We start from the raw sequence: 23,228 nt of genomic DNA on the forward strand, positions 1-23,228 counted from the left end.
GCAGCAAGTGGCTCTGCAGGGCTGGCCAGAGCGTCCCTGAACGGAATCCACAGAAGAAAAGGGAGGTGCAGTGCCAGCAGGACAGGGGACACGAGTTCCTGGTCCCCATGCCACTCAGCTAGAGGAGGAGGTGAGAAATCTCCCACCCAGACCTCTGTCCCTGTAGAACCAGTGCCTGAAGGACAACTGACAGGACAAGAAGACGGTCACTGGGGGGCTGTCTTACAGCTGAAAACAGCTGCCGGAGGGGAACCTGGGGGCATCTGTCTGTTTGGGGGTGTCTCCTGAAAAAGCAGATGGGTTTTTAGGTTACATTTTATTTTTTCTCTCCCCAGTCAAGCAGTGCACATTCGACGCCATGTGGCCAGAGAAGATGACAGTACAGTCGAGAAGGGGGATGCTAACGCACAAGGACCCATCAAGGAATTACTTCAGCAACAGGGCAAACAACAGTTTCCAACCACGATGGGGTTGAAAATCATCCTTCAGGAAACAAGAAGCTCCTACTCGGACCCCAGGACAACCCAAGCCCCTCAGCAGCTGGCCTCAGTCTCTCCCATTTCCCACAGTGCCACTGAGGGGCCCAGAAGGAATCCTCCATCCAAGGTCAGGGTGAGCCAAGCCTGAGAAATATTCTTTCTGTGCAGACTTCAAACTACACAGATCAGGGCCTCAGAGAGTCAAGTGAATGTAAAAGGTCAGGGTGTCCAGGACAAAAGCCTGTGCCCAGCTTTTTCGGAAGAATAGCTTTGATTTTTCACACAGTCTTAGGGACCAAGTTTCTACAGTCACCCTGAGCGGTCTGCGTAGGTATCTAACAATGCTTCCTGTTAGCAAGCTCATGATGCCACAACACTCTCTGTCACTACACTTGAAGTTGACCTTCTCCAGTTTTACCTTCTGCCGAGATGGAAGGAACTTGCCAGAAACCTCAGTTATTTGAGCATTACTGTTGCCTCGTCTCTCACTGTTGCTTCTCAGGGGGGTAAAAAAAATGAAAACCTCTCAACTGCATTAACCTTCTCCCGTAAGATGGCTAAGGCAGGCTTTGATCTATTTGCTTGTTCCTCTCAGGCACGGCTCCAATCTCCCCCCATTCTCCCAAAGTGTGGCGGCCAAGACAGAACACACCCTGCAGGGATGGGACCCATTGCAGGAAAGGAGTGACTTAGCTCACGCTCAGCTCCCAACACGCACGTTACTACCTTTTTATCTACCAGAGGAGGCACGACTCACTCACTGTGGGTCAGCCCCTTGGGGCCTCGCCAGAGGAGACCCACCAATTGGGAGACACCCCACCTTTTAGGCCAAGCACGAGACCACAGACAGAAAGAACTCCCAACGGGCCATCAGAAGGGCTGGGTTGGACTTCCCTGGTGGCGCAGTGGTTAAGAATCCGCCTGCCAATGCAGGGGACACGGGTTCGAGCCCTGGTCTGGGAAGATCCCACGTGCCGTGGAGCAACTAAGCCCATGCACCACAACTACTGAGCCTGTGCTCTGGAGCCCGCGAGCCACAACTACTGAGCCTGCGTGCCACAACTACTGAAGCCCGTGCGCCTAGAGCCCGGGCTCCGCAACAAGAGAAGCCACTGCAATGAGAAGCCCGCGCACCACAACCAAGAGTAGTCCCCGCTGGCCGCAACTAGAGAAAGCCCGTGTGCAGCAACGAAGACCCAATGCAGCCAAAAATAAATAAATTAATTAATAAAAAAGAAAAGACAGAAGGTCCAGAGGCAGAAATGAGCTTGCCAGTGAGAAGAGGATATTGGGGAGAAGAGGCAGTATTACAGTTACGTAAGAGAATACCAGGTGGTAAACAGCGTCAAAGATCAGGGTGAGGAATTTGGGCTTAACTGTTAGAATCCTATACCCTTAGGGTTGGAAAGGGGTCATTAGTCCAAACTATACCCAAAAGCAAGATGAAAAGCCCATGTTGGAAGCATTAAAGCCCTTCTGGCCTGAGGTCCCTCTGAACTCACTAAAGATCAGGTGATCAGTACAGAGGGACACAGCCCCACCTCTATCCACCTTCATTCTATGACCATAATAACCCTGAACTCATAACCTTCTCAATAGACGGTCCCCTTCCTTCTGTACCTGGAGCCTCTCGCTTGAGAGGATGCTACCAGCAAACACTGGTTCAAGCCCACAGAAATGGAACATCCTAACAAAATCGAGAACTCTAAAATTAAAAAAACAAACAAACAAACAAAAAACACCATTCGGCTCTTCTAAGAGTTACCATTTGACACTTTCCTGCAAGATACTGTGGAGGTTGAAACAAAACCAGAGGTAGAGAATGTGTCCCATCTCTAATGACTATAATCAGATCCTCCCACACAAGGAGCTCCTCCCTTCCCAGCCACAAAGGCCTCTAACTTTGCTCCAAGTGATGTGCTGACAGTCTCGACATGGGATGCACACAAGAGTTCTGGCAGGAACGACAAGTCTTTAGCTCTGTTTTTGTACTGCTTTTAATTTCTATTTATTTATTGTCATCTTGGGCTTTCAACACCTTGGAACAAGATGTTTCCACGGCAGCAGGTGGAGGGCAAAGTTGACTGCATAAAGTTATAATTTTCAAGATCATGATAAAATAAATCCCCTGGCAAATTTTAAAAAATGGTAATATTTGTCATATGCTTTTTTAAAACTAACAAGAACTCAGCATCTAATAAAAACATCCCCTTTCTTTTAAGTGCAGACCATTAATGCTCTGTTGTTTTATCTTTGCTTCGTAGCTTCATAACAGTTTTTAGAACAGACTAAATATTAAAGTGTTGAGACCAGGAAAGTTTGCTGCACCTCTGAGTATGATGCAAAGCCTTTTACTTTTTCCAAGGTTAACCACATTTCAGAGCAACGTCCCAAAGCCAGTGGTGCTCAAATGAAGGAATGCATCAGAATCAAGGAGAGAGCTTCTACAAACACAAATCCCAGGATGCTGCCCCAGGCTTAATGAGTCAGAATCTCTGCAAGGGAATCACAGGTTTTCCTCGGTTACACCCACAGTTAAGGCAATGAAATTACTTTCTAACTGTGAATTTTCTCCTTTAATAAGCTCTGTGAAGAAAAATGCAAAGTATGAAAACATTCCAGTACTCCTAGCATAGGTTTTATATATGAAGCTCTCTTTTCAGAACAGAAAAGCTCCATCAATGCACTCCGAAGGGGAAGAAAGGGCCCAGACTCTCAGAAAAAAGGTGGGAGACTGTTACCTTTCCACAAGCATCTAGGTTGAGTCCACATTAGCTAAACTGGGTTCATTTCATTTCTTCCAACAAAAGCTGCTCAGGACTTGTGCCTCAGTCTGGTTCTCTAACGAGTGGTGAGAACATTCCTCAGTATATCCCGAATAATCCATAGCACATGCCCTAAATCAAACAACATGTCTTGAATCAAACACGCAAGAGGAACAAACACTGAGCTGCTGGACCGCATACTCTGAATTGGTGTTAAAGGGATGGAAGGGCTAAAAGAGCAGCGATTAAGGCTGACTTCCTGGATTTGAGTCAGAATAAAGTAAATTGGGGAGTGATTATGAAAGGCTCTGAAGGTCAGGGCAAAGGATCTGAACATCTCTTAATTAACAAGCATGTAGCTGCCAAAGACTTTTGATCGTACAGAGCTTGGATTCTGAATTTCAGAGCCAGATTTCCAAGATTTGAGTCCCAGCTCTACCGATTCCAGCTGTGGGACCTCGAGCAAGTGGCTCACCCTCTCTGGGCCTGAGCTGTCTCACCTATAAAATGGGGATAAAAATAGTACCTCTTCCACTGGGTTGTTCTGAGGACCAAATGACTTTGTGTATAGGAAACAGTATGTGTTTGTTAAATTAAGTAGTTCTGGAAGATGCATTTAAAGGAGAAAAACTGGATGGAGAGAAAAACAGTGGGGAGGATACAGCAGAATCTGAGTCTATTGAACTGTATTTGGTTTTTTAAATGGCTTGAAGCATCAGCGGGCATAACCCTAATATACTATATTAAGGAGAAGCTTCAGAGGGACCATGATGATCTCTTGTGATGTGACACCGAGGGAAAGGCTGTGATGACACCATTGGTCAAGGGAACGAAGGAGGGAATTGGGGGTGAAGGAGAAGAGCTTGGGATGTGGATCCAGAGGCTGGGTTTGAATCCCAGCTGAGAGTTGTCGGGCAAATGACTTAACCTCTCTGGGTCTTACTTTTCTCAACCATAAACATGGGAGCACTTTCAGGATGCCTCATGGAGCTGCTGTGAGGATTAAATAAGCAAATATAAAGTTATGTGCTATAATAAGAATTGTATAATAATAATATAATAGATATTGTCCATATAATAATCATGTCAAGCGCTTAGCAGAGATTCTGGCACAGAGTGAAAAGTCAGGAACACTGAGGTCATTGCTATGATGATGATGAAAGTTAAATGTCTCCCAGGGTTTTAAAAAAGTCACAAAGGGTGAGAGGAAGCCAGCAACGTGTTTTTTTAAATTTATCTTTCACTCTCTCACTAAGTACTGTGGCAGGTGCCGGCGAGCCAGTGGTAAGTAAGCAAAGGAGAGCCGATCTTTGCCTTCACAAAAGACAAGTGATGCTCCAGGCGTCATCTCCAGGAAAGGTAGGATTGAACCTGGAAGGTTCTGGAAGGAAAGTTGCAGGGAGAATGTGTGACCGGGCTCTGAGCTAGCACATGGGTTTAGTCTTACAGACATTATCGACACAGACAAGATGTCATTATCACTGCTCTACAGGTGGCCCATCTGATGCTTGAGAAGCTGGGCTGTCCCTGGCCACAATGCTGGAAAGATCCATGCTGGACTCAGAACCTGAAACCAAGCAGAACCCTGCAGGGTTTTCCCAGGGACCGACGTTCACCCCCCCCAGCCCCCGCCCTCACCGTGCCATGTCCCCTGCCTCTTGCTTGTAGAAAAGCTTTAGCCTCCTAGGCCTTCCCAGAGTTCCAAAGAACAAATTTAACCAGAGAAGTAAGAAAATACAGAAACAAAGGAAAATAGTCAAGCAAGACAAAATAATATTAGTTTAGCCATAAAACAAAGTCCAGGACCTTTAGCTCCTCCTCAAGGGCTACAGATAATATCCTGAGCCGTATCCTTGACTTGTTTTGCAGATACTGAAACCCTCACCAGGTGGAAGAAGTTAACTGTGTGCTGACCACCAACACATAGACCCCAGACTGGTTGGAGCCAGAAAGTTGATAACTGATATTCCAGAAACATCACCCTGTTACCTCACCATCGACCAGTCAGAGACCTGTGCATGAGCTGATCAGTCACCCTGCAACCCACAGGGTTAAGGAACCCTTAACCTTCCCTTTAAAACCCCTTCCCTGAAAGCAATCAGACAGTTCAGGTCTTTTGAGCCTGAGCTGCCCTTTCTCCTTGCTTGGCCCCATGCTGGGCGCCTTGCAATAAACGCTGTACTCTCCTTCACCACAACCCAGTAGATTGGCTTTGCTTCCCATTGGGCCAGTGGATCCAAGTTTGGTTTGGTAACAATCCCAGTCCCTCCACCCCAACAGGCTGAGGCCACCTGCCCCACTCCAACTATCTCCTCATGCCTCCAACTCTGGGGCACCGTATTCTCCCCAGGATCAGTCCCCGTGAACCCTCTGTGCTGGAGGCCTGGAACCAGGTGGCAACCGCTGCTCACAAAGGCAGGCCTTCCACCGTCCAGAGACGTGAACGTGTTAGAAGTAGCTAAGTTAAAATGAGAACAGTAAAAACCGGCAATCAGAGGGGTCACAATGCTTAATAAGACCAGTTTGGGTCCTGTTCACTATGGTCCAGAGAAGAAATGCACTGAGCCTCTAATGGCCTCAGGAACAGAACACTTTGTTCCTGAAAGAAAAACACATCTCAGATCAGTCAGGTAAACAACACCTTAAGTCCTCCTCTCCAGGGGGAACGAGCAGTGTCCCTGTCGGAGCTCCCATGGGGCACCAGACGTGTCCACAGCCCGTCACCAAGGACAGGATGACCTCTGCTTCATGAGGAGTTCAGGGATTGCGCACACAAGTTCCAGTCAAAGCTGTTGGTGTTGGATGGAAAATTAGGAAATGTTCTTATGCCGACCTGAGGACCTTTGGTCACAGTCCTATTCTCCCCCTTACTTAAAAAAAAAAATCCAGCATTTTTTTTTTAATTAACCATTAACCATTTTATTTTATTTATTTTTGGCCGTGGTATGCGGCTTGTGGGATCTCAGTTCACCGACCATGGACTGAACCCAGGCCATGGCAGTGAAAGCCCGGAATCCTAACCATTAAGCCACCAGGGAACTCCCAAAGTCCAGCATTATTATCAAAACTTACTACTGAAAAAGTAAAGAATAATCATCTAATTGCAAATACTCTGCTTAAAATAATGCTCAGCCCTCCTGGGATCCTAATTTCCTCACTTGGAAAGTGAAAGGGACTCCAGAGCTTGTGGGAGTGTAAATTGCAACAAAGTTTTGGAAAATTAATCTGACAATGTCTATTAAAATGGAAAACATACGCACCTTTGATCCTGCAATCCCACTTGGGGGAATCTTTCTATCAAAATAAAAGAACCCCGTATGACAGGCTACATGGAGGAGGATGTTTATCCAGGTATTATGTGTGGAGGCAAAAGCAAAATAAAGACACAGAAACAACCCAAAAGTCCATCAACAGGGAAATGGTTCAGCAAGTCATGATAAAGAGGGCATCTGAGAGGGTGTGGTCAAAAAAAAAAAGGACTGTCTCAATTTTTAATATACCACCATCATATATTGTAAGTATTTACTGAATTAATATATGAGTGAATAAATGAATGAATGGGGAAAAGTCATGATATATTCACATTATAGTATACGACGCAGACATTATAAAAAAAGAATGAGTTTCATTAGGCACAACAGAAAGAAAAAGAGATTAGGAGGAAAAATGACTTAGGACAGGTCAAACTGTAACTGGCCTGACAGATCAGAAGACCCAAAATGTAAGCCTGAGGGCGGGATGGGGGTGCGTGAGTAAAAAGCAAACAAAACCAGGGCTGGTTTGCATCTGAGCCTCAGAAGGCTCAGGAATTCAGGATGCCGGATACCTCAGGTTGGATGGATCAGACCCGCGATTCTCTCTCCTGCCCTTAGAGCAAACCCAGGGGGAAAGCCTGAGATTCGCTCTGCAGACAGACAGAATCAGGCAGCCTCAGACGTGGCTGAGGGGTCAAAGAAGCACTTCAAAGAAGACAGGTGACTGAACAAAGGCCCTGCCTAGCTCAGCTCCAGAACACTGACAGCCAAGCTCTATCCCCACCCAGCAAAAGACACACAGAGGTTTACAGCAGCTTTATTCATAACTGCCGAAACCAGGAGGCAACTAAGATGTCCCTCAATAGATACATGGATAAGCAAACTGTGGGACATCCAGGCAACGTAATGTTATTCAGCATGAACAAGAAATGAGCTATCGAGTCACAAAAAGTCATGGGGGAACTCTAACTGCATATTGCTAAGTGGAAGAAGCCAATCTGGAAAGGCTTGATTTCCAAGCCTTCCAATCAGGGACTGCGTGATTGCAACTCTATGACATCCTGGGGTAGGTAAAACTAGGGAGACAGTGAAAAGATCAGTGGTTGCTGGGGTGTGGGTGGAGGGAGGAAGGTGGGAGGGAGAGCTGAATAGGTGGAGATCAGGGCATTTTTAAGGCGGTGAAACTATTGTATATGATACTGTAATGTTGGATACATGTCATTACACATTTGTTATCAATAAAATCCATAGAATGTACAACACAAAGAGTAAACACAATATAAACTATGGATTTTAGCTAATAATAACATGTCACTATTGGTTTATCAATTGCAACAAATGTATCACACTGAGGCAAGGTGTTAATAATAGGGGAAACCGAGGGTTAGGGTATATAGGAATTCTCTGTACCCTGCACTCAATTTTTCTGAAAACCTAAAACTGCTTAAATAAATAGCTAAATAACTAAATGAATAAAGTCGGTTAATTTTTTAAAAACCTGCAATGAATCATGCCTACACAAGCACTAAAATGGCTAAAATTTTAAAAATACTGACAGCACCAAACATTGACAAGCAGCTAGAATTCTCTTACATTACTGGAGGTAATAAAAATGGTACAATCACTTTGAGAAACAGTTAAACACACTACCTATGAAATTACCCAGCAATGCCCCCCCTCAGTATTTACACAAGAGAAATGAAAACACACATCTACACAAAGACCTGAATACAAATGTTTATAACAGCTTTAACATAACAGCTGCAAACTGGAAAGAACTCAATTGTTCATCAATAGGTGAATGGATAAACACTTTGTATATGTTTATACAATGCAATACTTTGCAGGCGTGAAGGACTAACATAGCAGCATAAATGGAGCTCAGTAACATCATGCTGAGTGAAAGATAGCAAACAAAGATACCACACATATTGGATGATTTCATTATGTGAAGTTCTAGTATAGGCAAAAATAATTATAGTGAAAAAAAATCAGATCAGTGATTGCCTGGGACAGAGTGGAAGGGATTAACTGGGAAAGAACATTGGAAGTTTTTTGAGCTATGGAAACATTCTGTACCTTTATTGGGCTGGTGATTATCTGGATGTGTACACTACTCAGAAACTCATAGAACCATACGTTTTAAATGGATGCATTTACTGTATATAAATTGAACTCTGATAAAGGACATTAAAATTTAAAAGAGAAACAAGGTACTTAATAAATCTAGGGAAAACCAAAAAGGTACAAGACAGAAAATGTAATCCTAATATACTTTATGATTGTGCTGTGAATGTTATTCACAGACTAGCAATAAGCAATAATGTAAGCACTGATCTCTGATTTAATCATTTAAGATGTGTGTATGTGTGTGAGTGAGGGAGAGAGAGAGAGAGAGAGAGAGAGAGAGAGAGAGAGAGTGCATATGTATGTTTGTGGGATTAGATGAAACAGCTGAATCCTCTAGTTAGTACAATGTCAATAAATGATGTTCTAAAACAAATGAATCAAGACATAGCAATAGAGATATTTTGTTTAGAAACTTGGAAGTAAATACCAGAAGAAACAGTTCAAGGAGTTTAAAATATATCCTCTTCGGAAGAGAAAATCAGAGTAGTGGGGGAAAGGGACAAATGAAAACTATTATTCATTTTAAACCTAGTCTTACTATTTGATCTTTAAAACGACATATAAGTATCCTGCTTTGATAAAAGTAAAGTTAAATTTAAAAATAAAGGGCTTCCCTGGTGGTGCAGTGGTTAAGAATCTGCCTGCCAATGCAGGGGACATGGGTTCGAGCCCTTGCCCGGGAAGATCCCACATGCCACGGAGCAACTAAGCTCGTGCGCCACAACCACTGGGTCTGCGCTCTAGAGCCCGTGAGCCACAACTAGTGAGCCCATGTGCCACAACTACTGAAGCCCGCATGCCTAGAGCCTGTGCTCCACAACAAGACAAGCCACCACAATAAGAAGCCCGCGCACCACACCAAAGAGCAGCCCCCGCTCGCCACAACTAGAGAAAGCCCGCACACAGCAAAGAAGACCCAACGCAGCCAAAAATAAATAAATAAATAAATAAATAAATAAATAAATTTATTAAAAAATAAATAAATAAAAACAAAGACCCACAAAAATGTTCATGATGTACTACTAAGTACAGGAAGCTAGTTTCGGTGTAATGTAAATATGTTGTAGCTTTCATTTAAAACAACATAAAAACAAAAACTAAGCATATACGTATATGAATTTATGAGTGGAAAGAAAAGTGAAGACTGGTAAACAACAAAATTTTAACATTAGCTACACCAGAGGGAGAAATGAAAGATTATCAAGGTGATGCCATAGATATTAACTTTTTCCATACTGTATATTTCTATGTCACTTGATGTGTAATAATGAATGTATATTAATTTTTCTATTAAAAAAATCAACAAAAACAGCAAACACTGAATACAAGGGATTAAACAGGGTAACATCTACGGATCCTACAGGTCTAATATTGTAAGAGTGCATGACTCCTGCCCAACTTCTACTAGAAGTCCAGACGTCCCTGATTACTGTAATGTGACATGTATCCCAGATGCGGCCACATGCACTCTTGGCAAATCTTTTAAAACCTCAAGTGAAGACATCTATGGATTCTAATCCAATTTGACTGACAGTATACAAGCATGTAAAAAGCAAGCGCCTCCCAGATTTCCATGAGCTGAGAACCAGAGGGCTGATACAGAGCAGACACCAGCACACAGTGAGCCGTGAATGAAGGGAAGGAAGGTTCTGGAAGCCAGGAAAACTAGCCACAGGTCACGTGCCCATGTAGGCACGGTCCTGGATACCCTACCTGGTATGCCAGTTAATTTTCACAACCATAAAGAGTGTGACGAAGAAATTAAGGCTCAAAGGAGTTCGAGATAAGCAGGAAGCCCCCATCTCTGGCACTCTCTCCTCCAAGAGAATTCACTGCCAGCAGCATTGGCCTCCCCTGGATCAAGAGAGTCGGTTTTCTAAGCGAGATAAACTCCCCTGCACAAAAGGAAGGGAGGAAGGCAGGCACATCTTGGCTACTCCCATCTTGGGTTCATCACTTCTGAAGCAAGGAACATGCCAGCCTGACGGGCGCCCTGATGGTGTCTGTCCCCTGCCACAGCCCTCACTGCTGTGGGCCAGGCTCTTTCCTGATCTTTCTAACACATCCCACTCCTGTGTCCTCACCTCTCGTCAGGCTAATGCAGGAAGAAAAAGCTCCTTCCTCCTTAGCTTTCCAAAACCTAAGTTTTCTGGCCAACTCAGGTTTAACTGACTTTACAAATGTCTCCCTGACCACTCTGGCCACACGGCTCTCCCTTCCTCTCTCCTTTTGGGGGTTAAGTACAAGGGCCCAGGTACCAAATCCAGCTCTCCACGTCCACTTGCAGGAAGACGGAGCAGACATACTTTTCCCTGTCCCTCCTGCTCAGTACAACCAAAACCCCTGGACATCTGATAGAAAACGAACATCAGAAAATGCTGCAGGGGAGGGGGGATGCAGGCTGGAGAGGGACCTTGGGATCCAAGGAACATGATGGTGATGCGCTCCCTGAGTTTTCTTTATGCCTCATCTATCCCAGATATAGAGCTGGAAAAGGTGGCAACTGGAAACGCCAACAGGTGCAAACTAAAAAGTCCCGAGGAAAGCCCGCTTTCTCTCTTGCCAAAGGACCGGGAGAGGGTCCTTGGCAAGACAAGACATGCAGACAACAGCTACGCAACTCCAGCAAAAAAGCACAGGAAAAATGGTGGCCCACCATTGCCCACCCCAGCAAAAACCGAGTGAGGAGCCTGAACGTCCATCTTTGCAAGACTGTCCCAAGATGCCCCAGTACCTGCACCAGGTGGTGTCACGGAAGGCCAGGTGGGGAGTTGAAACTTTTGTCCCTGCTGGCCAGTAACAAGGCTTGTCCCCGCCAGCCTCCACCTCGGGCAGCTCAGTGGAGACCACGCAGGAGGCTACGCTTTTCCCCCCACCTGGCAGTAAGGGCAGCCGCCTCCCAGGTGTCAATGGAGGCCCAGTCCAACCTGGACCTCTCCCTACAACTGCCAATAGTCAGGCAGCACCCACCCCCTTCTCCTGCCAGAGCAGTGTCAGCAAAGCCATCTAAAATAGAAGGTTTAAATAAGATCCAAAGTCTCATAATATGAAAATGTCCAGCAATCTAAACAACAACAACAACAAAAGAAACTTCTAGAACTCTAGGGGAGTTCAGCCAGGTCGCAGGATAAAAGAAATACTTGCAGAAATCAATTGTACATAGTCCTATATACTACCAGTGAACCCACGGGCACCGATAATTAAACTACAATACCATTCACAGCCACACACAAAATGAAATAGTTAAGTATAAATCTAACAAAACATGCGCAGGGCTTGTATCATGAAAACTACGCAATGCTGATTAAAAAACTCAAAAAAGATGTAAATACATGGAGAGACATACCATGTTCATGGGTTGAAAAGTCCACATGGTAAAGATGTCAATTCTCCCCAAATTGATATGCTGGTTAACACAGTGCCAAAATCACAGCAAGATTTTTTGTAGATGGAAACAAGATTATTCTAAAATGTATATGAAAGGGAGCAAAGGGACTAGGATACAGCTAAAAACAACTTTGAAAAAAAAGAAGAAAGTGGGAGGAATAACACTTGATTTGAAGGCTTACCGTCTAGCTGCAGAATCAGAACGGTGTGATACAGGCAGCGCTATAGGCATGCAGATCCACGGAGGACAGAGAATGCAGGGATAAACCCTCACAACTGATTGTTTTAAACAAAGGTCCAGAAGCAATTCAGTGGAGAAAGACAGTCATCTAAACACATGGTACTGGTGCAACGGAAGCGAAAAGCAAAAAAAAAATCGAAGCAAAAGGCAACAACAGCAAGGTGAACCTTGAGCTGAGTCTCAACCTTCTACAAAAATTAACTCAACATGGATCATGGAGTTAAATGTGAAAGTTAAAATAGAAAACTTTTAGGAAAAAAAAAAACAACAACAACAGGAGAAAAAACTTCAGGACCTAAAGCTAGGCAAAGAGTTCTTAGATGTTACACCAAGAGCATAATCCATTAAAAAATAAATAAATAAAATAAAATAAAATAAAATAAAAATATATATATATATAAAATTTAGACTTCAACAAAATTAAAAGGTTTTGCTCTGTGAAAGACCCTGTTAAGATAATGAAAAGCCAAGCTACAGAGTGGGAAAAAACATCTGCAAACCACATATCCAACAAACGACTACTACTGGGACTATGTAAAGAACTTTCAAAACTCAACCAATCCATGGGGGTTTGGGATTAGCAGATGCAAACCAGTATATATAGAATGGATAAGCAACAAGGTCCTATTGTATAGCACGGGGAACTATATTCAATATCCTGTGATAAACCATTATGGAAAAGAATATGAAATGAATATATGAAAAGAATATATATATATATAACTGAATCACTTTGCTGTGTAGCAGAAATTAACACAGCATTGTAAATCAACTATACTTCAATAAAATATTTAATAAGATTTCAAAAATTACTTCTTTCCTCAAAGTTAATGAACAGATCTCCCAGAAGCAAGAAACACAAATTGCCATATGCTGTGGGGTTCCTCATTTTCTGGCCATCACAGCCCCAAATCTGCCTATCATGCTAGCAGCTCATTCTCCTACTCCACTGAAAGACTGATGCTAATTAATATATTCTGGGGGAAAAAAAAGATGAATGGTAATATTTAACATAAATGATGCCAATGTCAACAGTGGGGATTTCTGGACAGGTGGGTGATGAGTGTTTTTCCTCCTTTTGCTTGTATACTTTTCCTAATTTGCTTTTTATGAGCACAGATTGCTTTGGTCATTACAAAAAAAAAATAAAACATCTCAAAACAAAACAATAGCACCCGTTAGTCCAAGGACTTAAAAATTATGTTTCCTTTGGTGCAAAAGTAACTTTACTGCAAAATACAAATGTATTTTCAACTAATAACTTTATTCCAAATCCTACTGGCTCTATGTTGCCACTGAGGGAAAATATCTTCCAGTCACCATGCTAATGAGAGGCTCGTGGTGAAACGCTTAGGTGACTATTACACACCTTGAACTCCTGTGACCAAACAGAGACAATTTTGAGAAAGCAATCCCAAAACTAAATGTCCTGCTCCCACCTCCCCTGCCCCACCCCCCAAACACCCATTCTATGTGTTACTTAGTTAGAGGATTAAATGAGCTCATATGTGTAAGGAGTTTAGACATTTCCAGTGTCTGCAGAACTGGAAGCATCATTAAATGATTACTGTCATTACTGCCCAGGATAATTGAAGTGTTGTTATTCACTCAATTTTGAAACATTGTGTAAGAAATATAATCTTTCAGTTTGCTCATAATCCCTACTTTCCTAATATGAAAACTAATTTCACTTCTTCTTATCTCTTTATCAACTTTTAACTTTATCTTGAACACATACACACACACTTTTCCTCAGAGAATCCCCTTTCCAAAGAGGGGCAAAGAACTTGAACCATTTCCTTCTGGAAACCATACTTGACAGAATCAATTACTCAAATATATTTTCGTACTTAGATTGAGATGGAATACAAAAAGTGAAGAACCTCAATCAAGTGTCAAAAACAGTGAGTTGAGTTCCTTCTGCTTAAAACCATCGATGGCTCTGGTCACCTGAGGGCATCCTGCCCCATCCTCTTCTGCCTCTGCCCTCCCACCCTCCAGGGACACGCTCTCTTCGCTCTCAGGCGTCCTACAAGCCAGTCCTTCTCAGAACACCCTCTCAGTCCCCTCTCAGCTGCTTCTACGAACACTTAAAACCCACCTCAACCGCTGTCTCCCCCTGCACTCTTGCCTGAGAACCCCCGGGTCTGGGCCCCGCTGCACTGATGATTCGTCGGGAAGGCGCTGACCTCATTGCGCTGTGTTTTAATGATTTGGGCACATGCCTTTCTTTTGGCTGATTCTCCCTGGTCAGTAGTTTCCAACACAATAATGCTATGGCTGGCACTCGAAGACACGAGACACATGTGTCTTCCTGTATTATCAGAGCAGTAGCCCCAGAGCACCATGTTGGTTTCTGCATGGGGAACGGGCCATGAGGGTGTGAGAAGCACATAAGGGGGAGGTGGGATGCAAGGTACCACTGCTTTATCACGGTCTCTATGTAGGCTAGGTTAAAACTTACAAAGAGACTAGGCTCTAACCTGTAGGGAAAAGCGGGTGCCCAGCTACCTATATTCCTGCCAACCGTCAAGGATGGAGGCACCAATGCCACACACCATCCTAGTCAGGCCTCGAGATAGAAAGAGGGACACTCATTCTATGTAGTAACCACATCCCCTAGAGACACCATCTCCAAAGATGGATTACTGTCATAGATTTGCCTTATAGGACTCATGTGGCCAAGACTAGACTAATTAGAATTTTTTAAAAAATGCAATGACACTAACAACAAAGAACCTCTATAAAAGTTTTCTTCTGTCAACAGAATCATGGAAATTTTAGGTCTTTAGGTGTTTTGGAAGTCAAACAGCTCCAGCCTTCCACTGCACAGGTGATGAACTAGCGTTCAAAGTAGATGGAGCTGCCCAAGGCGCTCCCAACATGTCCTGAACAGAAGAACCACCTTCCTCTCTCGGCCAAGGTCGTCTTCTTCTTCTACTAGGACGATGGGAGGAAAGTCAGCTGTCTCTTGCCCCTGATCCAGTGAACTTCCTGATACAGCCAGGGCACCATTAAACTCGCAGATTAAAACTCAACTTCAAACAGCAGACGTATGAACACGCCAGGGGAGGCCAATCCTTCCCTCTGCCCGGAAGTTACTTCTGTTCCTCAATGAGACTTCCCCATAACCCTTGAAGGTGCTTTGTCATCTCTTTTCCAGCTCCAAGTTTTGAAGTGGAAGCTCACTGAGAACAGCTCACAGGGGCATCCGTGTGAGGTCCAAGGAGGAAGAAACATGGAAGGCAAAAGGCCACCATCTTCTCACAAAGCATCGAAGAGCCAAGGAGAGTCTTAAGATGAATAACATCATTTTAACCACTGTGTCCGAGTTCCGTTTTTATGAGCCTCTTAATGGCCCAGCCTCAGACATGAAGTGCCCAGTAAAGTGGGGAAACAAGGCATTATCAGGATAACCTGGGGCAAAAAGAAACTCAAATGACATTCTCTTGAAGCGTCCAGGGAACTGGGGGTGCAGGGAGGATGGGTACATTAGTTGGGCAGGTAGCAGAGATGTGTTCTCAGGGGCTGGGCTGAGCCTCCTCGCCAGGAAGCAGACATGTGTGGCCAGAGTAATCACGGATTAGTTTCCAGAAACCAAAGAAACAGGTGAGGGCAGGGCAGCTGCAGGAGGGGGAATGGTAGAGCTTCAAAGTGGGAAGGAAGCTCTTCAAGGCCCCAGGAAGTCTCTGTTGCATTCCTTCCAGGGATGGGCAGAAGCCTGTGGCTAGTAGTTTAGATGGTATCTCCCAGGTTCTCTGCACTTGGATGGGGTCCAAGGGTCCAGGGTCTCATTCTCAGCTCTGGAATGCACCACTCAGCAGCCAGCAAATGGTAGTGGTTAGGACACTGGGAACCAATGCCTACATTCAACTTCTGGTTCTGATACTTTTTGAGTGACCCTGGACAAATTACTAAATATCTCTGTGCCTCAGTTTCCTCATCAGTAAAACGGAGACCTCGTAGGTCTGTTGTTTGGATTTACATACAAAGTACTTGTGAGAGTGCCCTGTATATATTAAGTGCCACGTAAATGTTTGCTCTTATTATCATTTCCCTCCGGGGTTCTCAGGTCTTGAGTCCTATTAACCAAACTCACAGGAAACTGATGTATAAGCCAGAAAGTCAACGCATAATTTTGAACTGAGACTTATAACAAAGGAGATGGGAAAAGTCAGGTCAATTGGATAGTATATTTTCATTCAAGTAAGAAAAGTCTACTTAAGAAACCAGATTAAGATTAAAAGGTTGCTTTCTGAGCCCAAAGTCAAATCATCCATCTGAATGGTCAAGCAGAAAAGAAAGACTGAGTCATCTTTCCAGACCTGAGATGTCCTTGCCAAGAGGACTGACTCTTTACACTCAAACTCCTCCTTTTTGATATTCCATTACATGTTAAGGATTGGGAAAGTTGGGGGTTCAGCTTATTCACAATAAGATAGCGGGTCTTTCTGAGAGGCAGATGACAGAAAAGGGGACTCCTCAGCACGGGGAAGAGAAAGCACCCAAGAACCAGGGGGGTGCCCACGGCGAAGGGGAGAGCACCAAGATTCGCCAAGAGCAGCTGCACTGAGGACAGCACACATAGTGCCACGCTGCTTACAGCAATGCTACAGAAAGTTTGTGACCTTGAAACCGGAAGCCATCTGCCCATCTCCGCTTTGTCACCTGGCCACCCTGCCATGACCCCTGAGGTCAGGTTGGTGAGCTTCTCTTCCCATTCGGGATTCAGGGACCTCAAGTTGGTGGCTTTACATCAGCCGTGTTGGGAGTATCTACCCCACAGAAGTGGGTAAAGGCTACGAGAGAGCCGGTTGTTAAACACTGACCAGCACACCACTGGGCTGCTTCACCACCACTTGCTGAAATGGCCCTTATGGAAGCCAAACGACTTCACTGTCACTAGATCCAAAGGATACCATCTAATCTTTATTTTTCTTGAACTCTCCAGCGTGTTGACAGTCAATCAATCTTCCTCCCTCCCAAACCTCCTCTCCTCCTAGATTCTGAGACTCTCTGCTGACTTTTGTTTCTAAGCACATTTTCTCAGGCTCTACAAGATTCCCTTCCCCCACCAGGCCCTGTCATGTTGGCGTTCCCACAGTTCTCTCCCTGGTCATCGCACTGTGTCCTTTAAGACACAGCTGGGCCATTGCTTCCTCCAGGAAGATCTCCCTGACCGGCCTGGTCTGGGTGATGCCCATTTCTAGAACATTCCTGTCCTTTCCCCCATCACAGGTGAATGTCCATCTACTTGTGTAACCTCTCCTGCTGGAAGGTAAGAACCTAGAGGACAAGGACTTGGAACCACAGCAAGAACAACAAAACCAATAATGACAAACGGCTGTTCCTGGCGCTCACGCTCTACCTGGCACCAGCCCAAGGGCTTTGCATAGCTTATTCCATTGACTATGCCAACCCTATGACTTCTCCCAGGAGACACCTGACGTGCGCAGAGTTGGAATAACTTGCCCAGGATTACACAGACCGATGCGAACCTTGACGGGCAGGCATGGAAGCCAATGTCCTTAACCATTGCCCCACGGTGGCTCTTCCAGTTGGTGCAGCCCAAGAATTTGATTCAACATATGTATGAGGGGCAAAGAGAGGAACGGAGAGGCAGGGGATCTGGTAAAAGTAAATGTCCTGTTATTTCAATACAAGTTCATGTTTACAACATCGTTGAATAAATGAAATAGCTCCTAACTCCAATTTATTTGGTTCTTTACAACTGCCATTTTTCAGGCCAATGGGGCTGGATTTTTATACAGTAAAACACAACCTATGGTTCCTTCTTATCACCGGCTTAATGAAAGTATTAGTGCAGCATGGAAGAAGGAAAAATGTTACTTACAACATGATCTTAAATCTTTCGACACAAACAGCAAAACACTGTACACTATGAAAATGGGCTGTGAATTCCATTGGTCCTTGTCTCCATGTATTTTCTCTAGTGAGTCTGGTTTGTTTTCTTATTGAATCTCAGGTTACCTCCCCCAAAATAAAATAAACAGTGCCCTGTGGGTCTGAACTCCTGTTAGTTTTAAAAGCAAAAGCATCTTTGTGTTTGGGTAGGAAAGAGCCGTGATACACCAGAGCAATCTGCAAAACTGGGCCTTGCTTCGGATCCTGGGGGTGACTACAGGCTGCCAGGCTCTTGCCAGAAGGTTTGTGCTTTGTGTCTGCGGCTGAGGCAGCGTGTGCTCAGGGATGCTGAGAGAGCACCAGGAACAGCGCAGGGAGATGTGCCTGAGAAATTCACACATCACTAAATGGCCCAGGAGGTTTTCCGAATTCCTCTCATTACAAAGCCCACAATGCCTCTCAAGAGCAATCTTCCCTCTATGGTAATGCTGTGGGATAGTTTATTAGAATGTGTGCCATCAGCCCTGGAGTCTCCTCACCAATGGAGGGAACGGGACATGCGGGTGATGGGTTTTTACTTGGCTTTAAAGCCCAAGAGGAAAGGGGGGAAGGGAAAGAGGGAAGAGAGACAGAGAAGGAGGGAAGGGAAGGGAGGGAGGGAGGGAACTGGAAAAGGAGGAAGAAAGAAAGAAGGAAAGAGAGAGAGAGAGAGAAAGAGGAAGGAAGAAAAGAAAAGAAAAGGAAAGAAAAGGAGAAAAAAGAAAAAGGGAACGGAGAGAAAATAAAAGGAAAGAAAATAAAAGTCAAGTCACTGGGAACGTCTACTCTGTCCAGGCTGAAGACCTTCCCACGCCAGCCTTGTGCTGGGGCCCAGGAATGGGGTCCCTGAGATGATCCCCAAAGTGTAATTCACCAGGGCCTTGACTTCAATCCCTTCCTTTAAGAATAGAACGACTACACGCATCTCTTCTCTCTGAGCACCTCTGCACGCTCACTGAGAGCCGGCGTTTGTCTATTTTTCCGTCTAACTGGGAAGACCCAGCTCACAGGGTTGCTCGACTCCCTGTGTCATACAGGTGAAGCATATTGAGTCACACGTCATGTGTGCGACGCGACCGAGGATGTGCTCTCGTATGGACAGCAATTCTAAGAAGTTCACTCCTCGGGCACCATCACCACCCGAACGAGAGTGAGTAGGTGCCAAGCGCTTTCTAAGCACTCCCGGGTTTTAGGGAACCAATACATAACATCTCTTCCTTCTCCCGCTAAGTTTACAAACAAGAGAAAATGAGTCAGAGGAGACACACACCGAGGATGGAGATGAAAACGTGAGCTCTGTTCCTGAGAAGCCAACTGGACCTTGAAGGTGGCTAATACTGGCCCCTGAATTCTGCAGCCCAGCCCTCCGAGCACTGGCCCCAAAGCCCAGCGGCAGGCTCCGCTGAGTTAGGATCAGAATGCACTTCCCCTGAGGATGCGTGAGGCCAGATGGGGCCACGCCCAGCGCTCAGGCCCCGCCCCTCCCTCCGGGCTCTCCATCACCCCCCCCCCCGCCCCCGCCCCCACCGCGGCTTCTCCTCCCAGGGGAAGGGCGTGGAGAGAGGCAGGGCAGAGCCTCAGGCGAGCAAGCCCCCGGGGAGTCTGAGGCCCAGGGATGTGGATTCTATTTCAAAGGCGTTTTCCCATGTCAACCTCCGAAATGCTCTACCAGGTAGGACTTTCAGATCTCCCTCTACTACTGACAGCGAGGCTTACAAAGATGGGGACAAGGGTCCAAGGTCACCCAGGCAAGAAGGGAAGCAGGATCAGCACCAACCCTGCCAGACGTCCGAGCCTGTGCTGCCAGCCCTACCCCAGTGGTGAAACTGAGGCCCCAGTGATCAGATAGTTTGGCCAAACACCGCATATCCATAGTAGAAGGAAGAGAAAAGACTAAATGCAATGCTATTTTCTGATCAATCATGCAGATCTTTTCATTTAATAGTTTCGTTTCTCTAACCTTCTATCATCCAAGGAGAAAAAGGAGCCTTGACTGATCATTAAAGATTTCATTTGCAAAATGATTCTGCTGTCATTAGAAATCATTCCACATAGCTGTGCATGACCTCTATGTATATTCTCCCCCTCGGAGGTCAGGAGTTAGAGACTTGTCTGGGCCACAAAATTGTGAAAGGGCTCCCACACATCTAAACACACCTCAGAGTTTTCGGATTCCTCATTTTAAACTCCCCCCGACCTCCCTAAAAATGATCAGTTCACGAGATTTCACACTACTGTCCCCGTTGGCATAGGATGTCAGCAGAAGAGTTAGTGATTTTCTAGGACTATTGGAGAAGTTTTTGAAGGTAGAAACATGGAAGGAGGGGGAAGAAAGATGAAGAATACACAGAAGATGAAGCTAGAGATTGTCATACTGAGTGAAGTAAGACAGACAGAGAAAGACAAATACCATACGATATTACTTACACGTGGAATCTAAAAAAATGGTAGAAATGAACCTATTTACAAAACAGAAATAGAGTCACAGGTGTAGAAAACAAACTTATGGTTACCAGGGGGGAAAGGTGAGGAGGGATAAATTGGGAGATTGGGATTGACACATACACACTACTATATATAAAATAGATAACTAATAAGCTACTGTATAGCACAGGGAACTCTACTCAGTACTCTGTAATGACCTATATGGGAAAAGAATCTAAAAAATAGTGGATATATGTATATGTATAACTGATTCACTTTGCTGTACATCTGAAACTAACACAACATTGTAAATCAACTATACTCCACTGAAAATTAATTTTAAAAAAAGAATACACAGAAAATGGAACTAATACAAAAAGGTAATTATTTATTGAGCGTATACCACAGGTCAAGTACTGTTGCTGCTGTTTTATGGGTATTAATTCACCTAATCTCACACTAACCTTCAGGATAAGTGCTACTATTAGCCCATTTGTACAGATGGAGAAACTGAGGCACAGAGACGTGAAGTAATCTGATCGCTCGGTCTGTGAACCTGAATGTGCACCAGGCAGGCCTCAGGGCCTCCCCTCGACTACCACGTCACACCATCCGATCACCAAGCACGGACACCCACCAGCCTTCAGAGGGGAAGACAGCCTCTTCCCTTAACCCTTCTTCCCACTCATCTTCAAGGAAAGGAGGGCAAGTGAGATGGAAATTCATTGCCCTTAGTTGAGGAGTGAAGAGCAAGGCTCTACATTACTGCTAAGTTTCAGATATTTCTTCTCCCCTTTGTCAGTGGTCAGCTGGATTACCAAGCCCTGGCCTGGCCATCAGGTACATGAAAAGGTGCCCAACATCCCTAATCACCAGGGAAATGCAAATCAAAATCACAATGAGATACCATCTCACACCTGTTAGGATGGCTATTATCAAAAAGACAAGAGATGACAAGTGCTGGCGAGGATGTGGAGAAAAGGGAACCCTCATACACTGTCGGTAGGAATGTAAATTGGACAGCCACCGTGAAAATCAGTGTGAAGTTTTCTTAAAAAACTGAAACTAGAACCATCATATGATCCAGCAACCCCACTCCTGGGCATGTACCCAAAAGAAGCGAAATCAGGATCTCAAAGAGCTATCTGTACCCCCATGTCGACTGCAGCATTATTCACAACAGTCAAGACATGGAAACAATCTAATGTCCATCAACGGAAGAATGGATAAAGAAAATGTGGTAGATGTGTACAATGGAATATCATTCAACCACTAAAAAAATAAGGAAATCCTGCCATTTGCAACAAGATGGATGAAACGTGAGGCCATTATGCTAAGTGAAATAAGTCAGACAGAGAAGGACAAATGCTGTATGATCTCACTTATCTGTGGAATCTAAGAAAAGCTGAACTCATAGAAGCAGAGACTACAATGGTGGTTGCCAGGGGCTGGGGGCAGGTGGGGGACATGGGGAGATGTTGGTCAAAGGGTAAAAACTCTCAGTTATAAGATGAATACATTTGGGGACCCAATGCACGGCACTGGAGTATAAGTAAAAGGCTCTATTTAATAATACTCTATTATATACTTGAAAGTTGCTAAGGGAATAGATCTTAAATGTCCCACTACAACACCAATAAAAACTGGTAACTACATGAGATGATTGAGGTGTTAACTAACCTTATTGTGGTAGTCACTGCACAATATATAACGTGTATCGAATCACCACTCTGTACACCATCAACTTACACAATGCTATATGCCAATTATATCTCAATAAAGCTGAAAAAAACAAAGAACCGGCCCATCCTAAGAGTAAATGGGCATTCGGTCTCTGGGGCAGTAGGCAGGAGTCTGAGTTACGGGGACAGAACTGGGCTTGAATATTTGCAAAAGGAGCCTCAAGTTCCTCATCTTCAAAATGAGTGAGATACTATCGAACTCCCAGCATCCTTCCGGTGATGAAAAGAGCTCATTTATACAACGCGCTTAGTGTTCCGTACTTGACATGCTGCAGGGAATCGGTAAATGGGAGCCGTTATCATACAGACCACAGGGGTGACACAGGATGTGTGTATCCTCTGGGCTGGCTCGGGTCTAGGAGTAGATCAGGGGCTGGATGGGGAGGACGTTTCCCACACTCAAAAGTCATCAGGAAGCCACGAGTTAAAACCCCTGCTTTCCAGGAGAAGCCTCGCCCTGGGAGGACCGTCCACGGTTTTCACAAGTATCTGGCGGATCTTGGAGCCGAAGCCCTTAGTGACCGCTGCGCTGTCTTAAGAACCTCAGGGCGAGCTCAGCCAAGCATGTTAAGGGAAATGGGCAGAGTAGGACAGTGCCGAGAAGAGCTGGTTTATTTGTGAATTATCCCACATCCTAGTCTCTCTGAGACCCCGATCTTCTGCCTCTGGATGCTGTTCTATTCGTGAGGGGTCCACGGGGTAGAGAGAAAGCAATGCGTGGGCCAGAGGACCCGGGATCCGAGGTCTAGTGGTCCCTTCCCTGCATGACCTTGGTTTAAGTCACAACCTCTCTGCTCAGCTGTGAAATGAGGATAAAGCACCTGCTTTCACTCAGAGTAAAGAGCTATTCTGGTTACTTTCCACTCCAAATTGCATGGCTGGGAAACAAACAGAGAAAGCGT

General features: G+C 44.8%; 1 protein-coding gene across 3 annotated transcripts in view; it reads right to left on the reverse strand.

The window, feature by feature from the left end:
- Positions 1 to 23,228, reverse strand: part of CAMK1D (calcium/calmodulin dependent protein kinase ID) — a 418,443-nt gene that overhangs the window by 181,579 nt on the left and 213,636 nt on the right. Inside the window, exon 1 of one of the 3 annotated variants that reach the window (XM_061179340.1) lies at positions 12,198 to 12,334. The exons of the other annotated variants lie outside the window; for them this stretch is intronic. Coding sequence (XP_061035323.1) covers positions 12,198 to 12,247 — 50 coding nt within the window. The 5' untranslated portion in view covers positions 12,248 to 12,334. Of the gene's footprint in view, positions 1 to 12,197; positions 12,335 to 23,228 lie in introns of those variants that run through there. 3 annotated transcript variants of the gene reach the window in all.

Source organism: Eubalaena glacialis, chromosome 2 (genome assembly GCF_028564815.1).
Source record: "Eubalaena glacialis isolate mEubGla1 chromosome 2, mEubGla1.1.hap2.+ XY, whole genome shotgun sequence".
In the NCBI taxonomy this organism is placed as follows: domain Eukaryota; kingdom Metazoa; phylum Chordata; class Mammalia; order Artiodactyla; family Balaenidae; genus Eubalaena; species Eubalaena glacialis.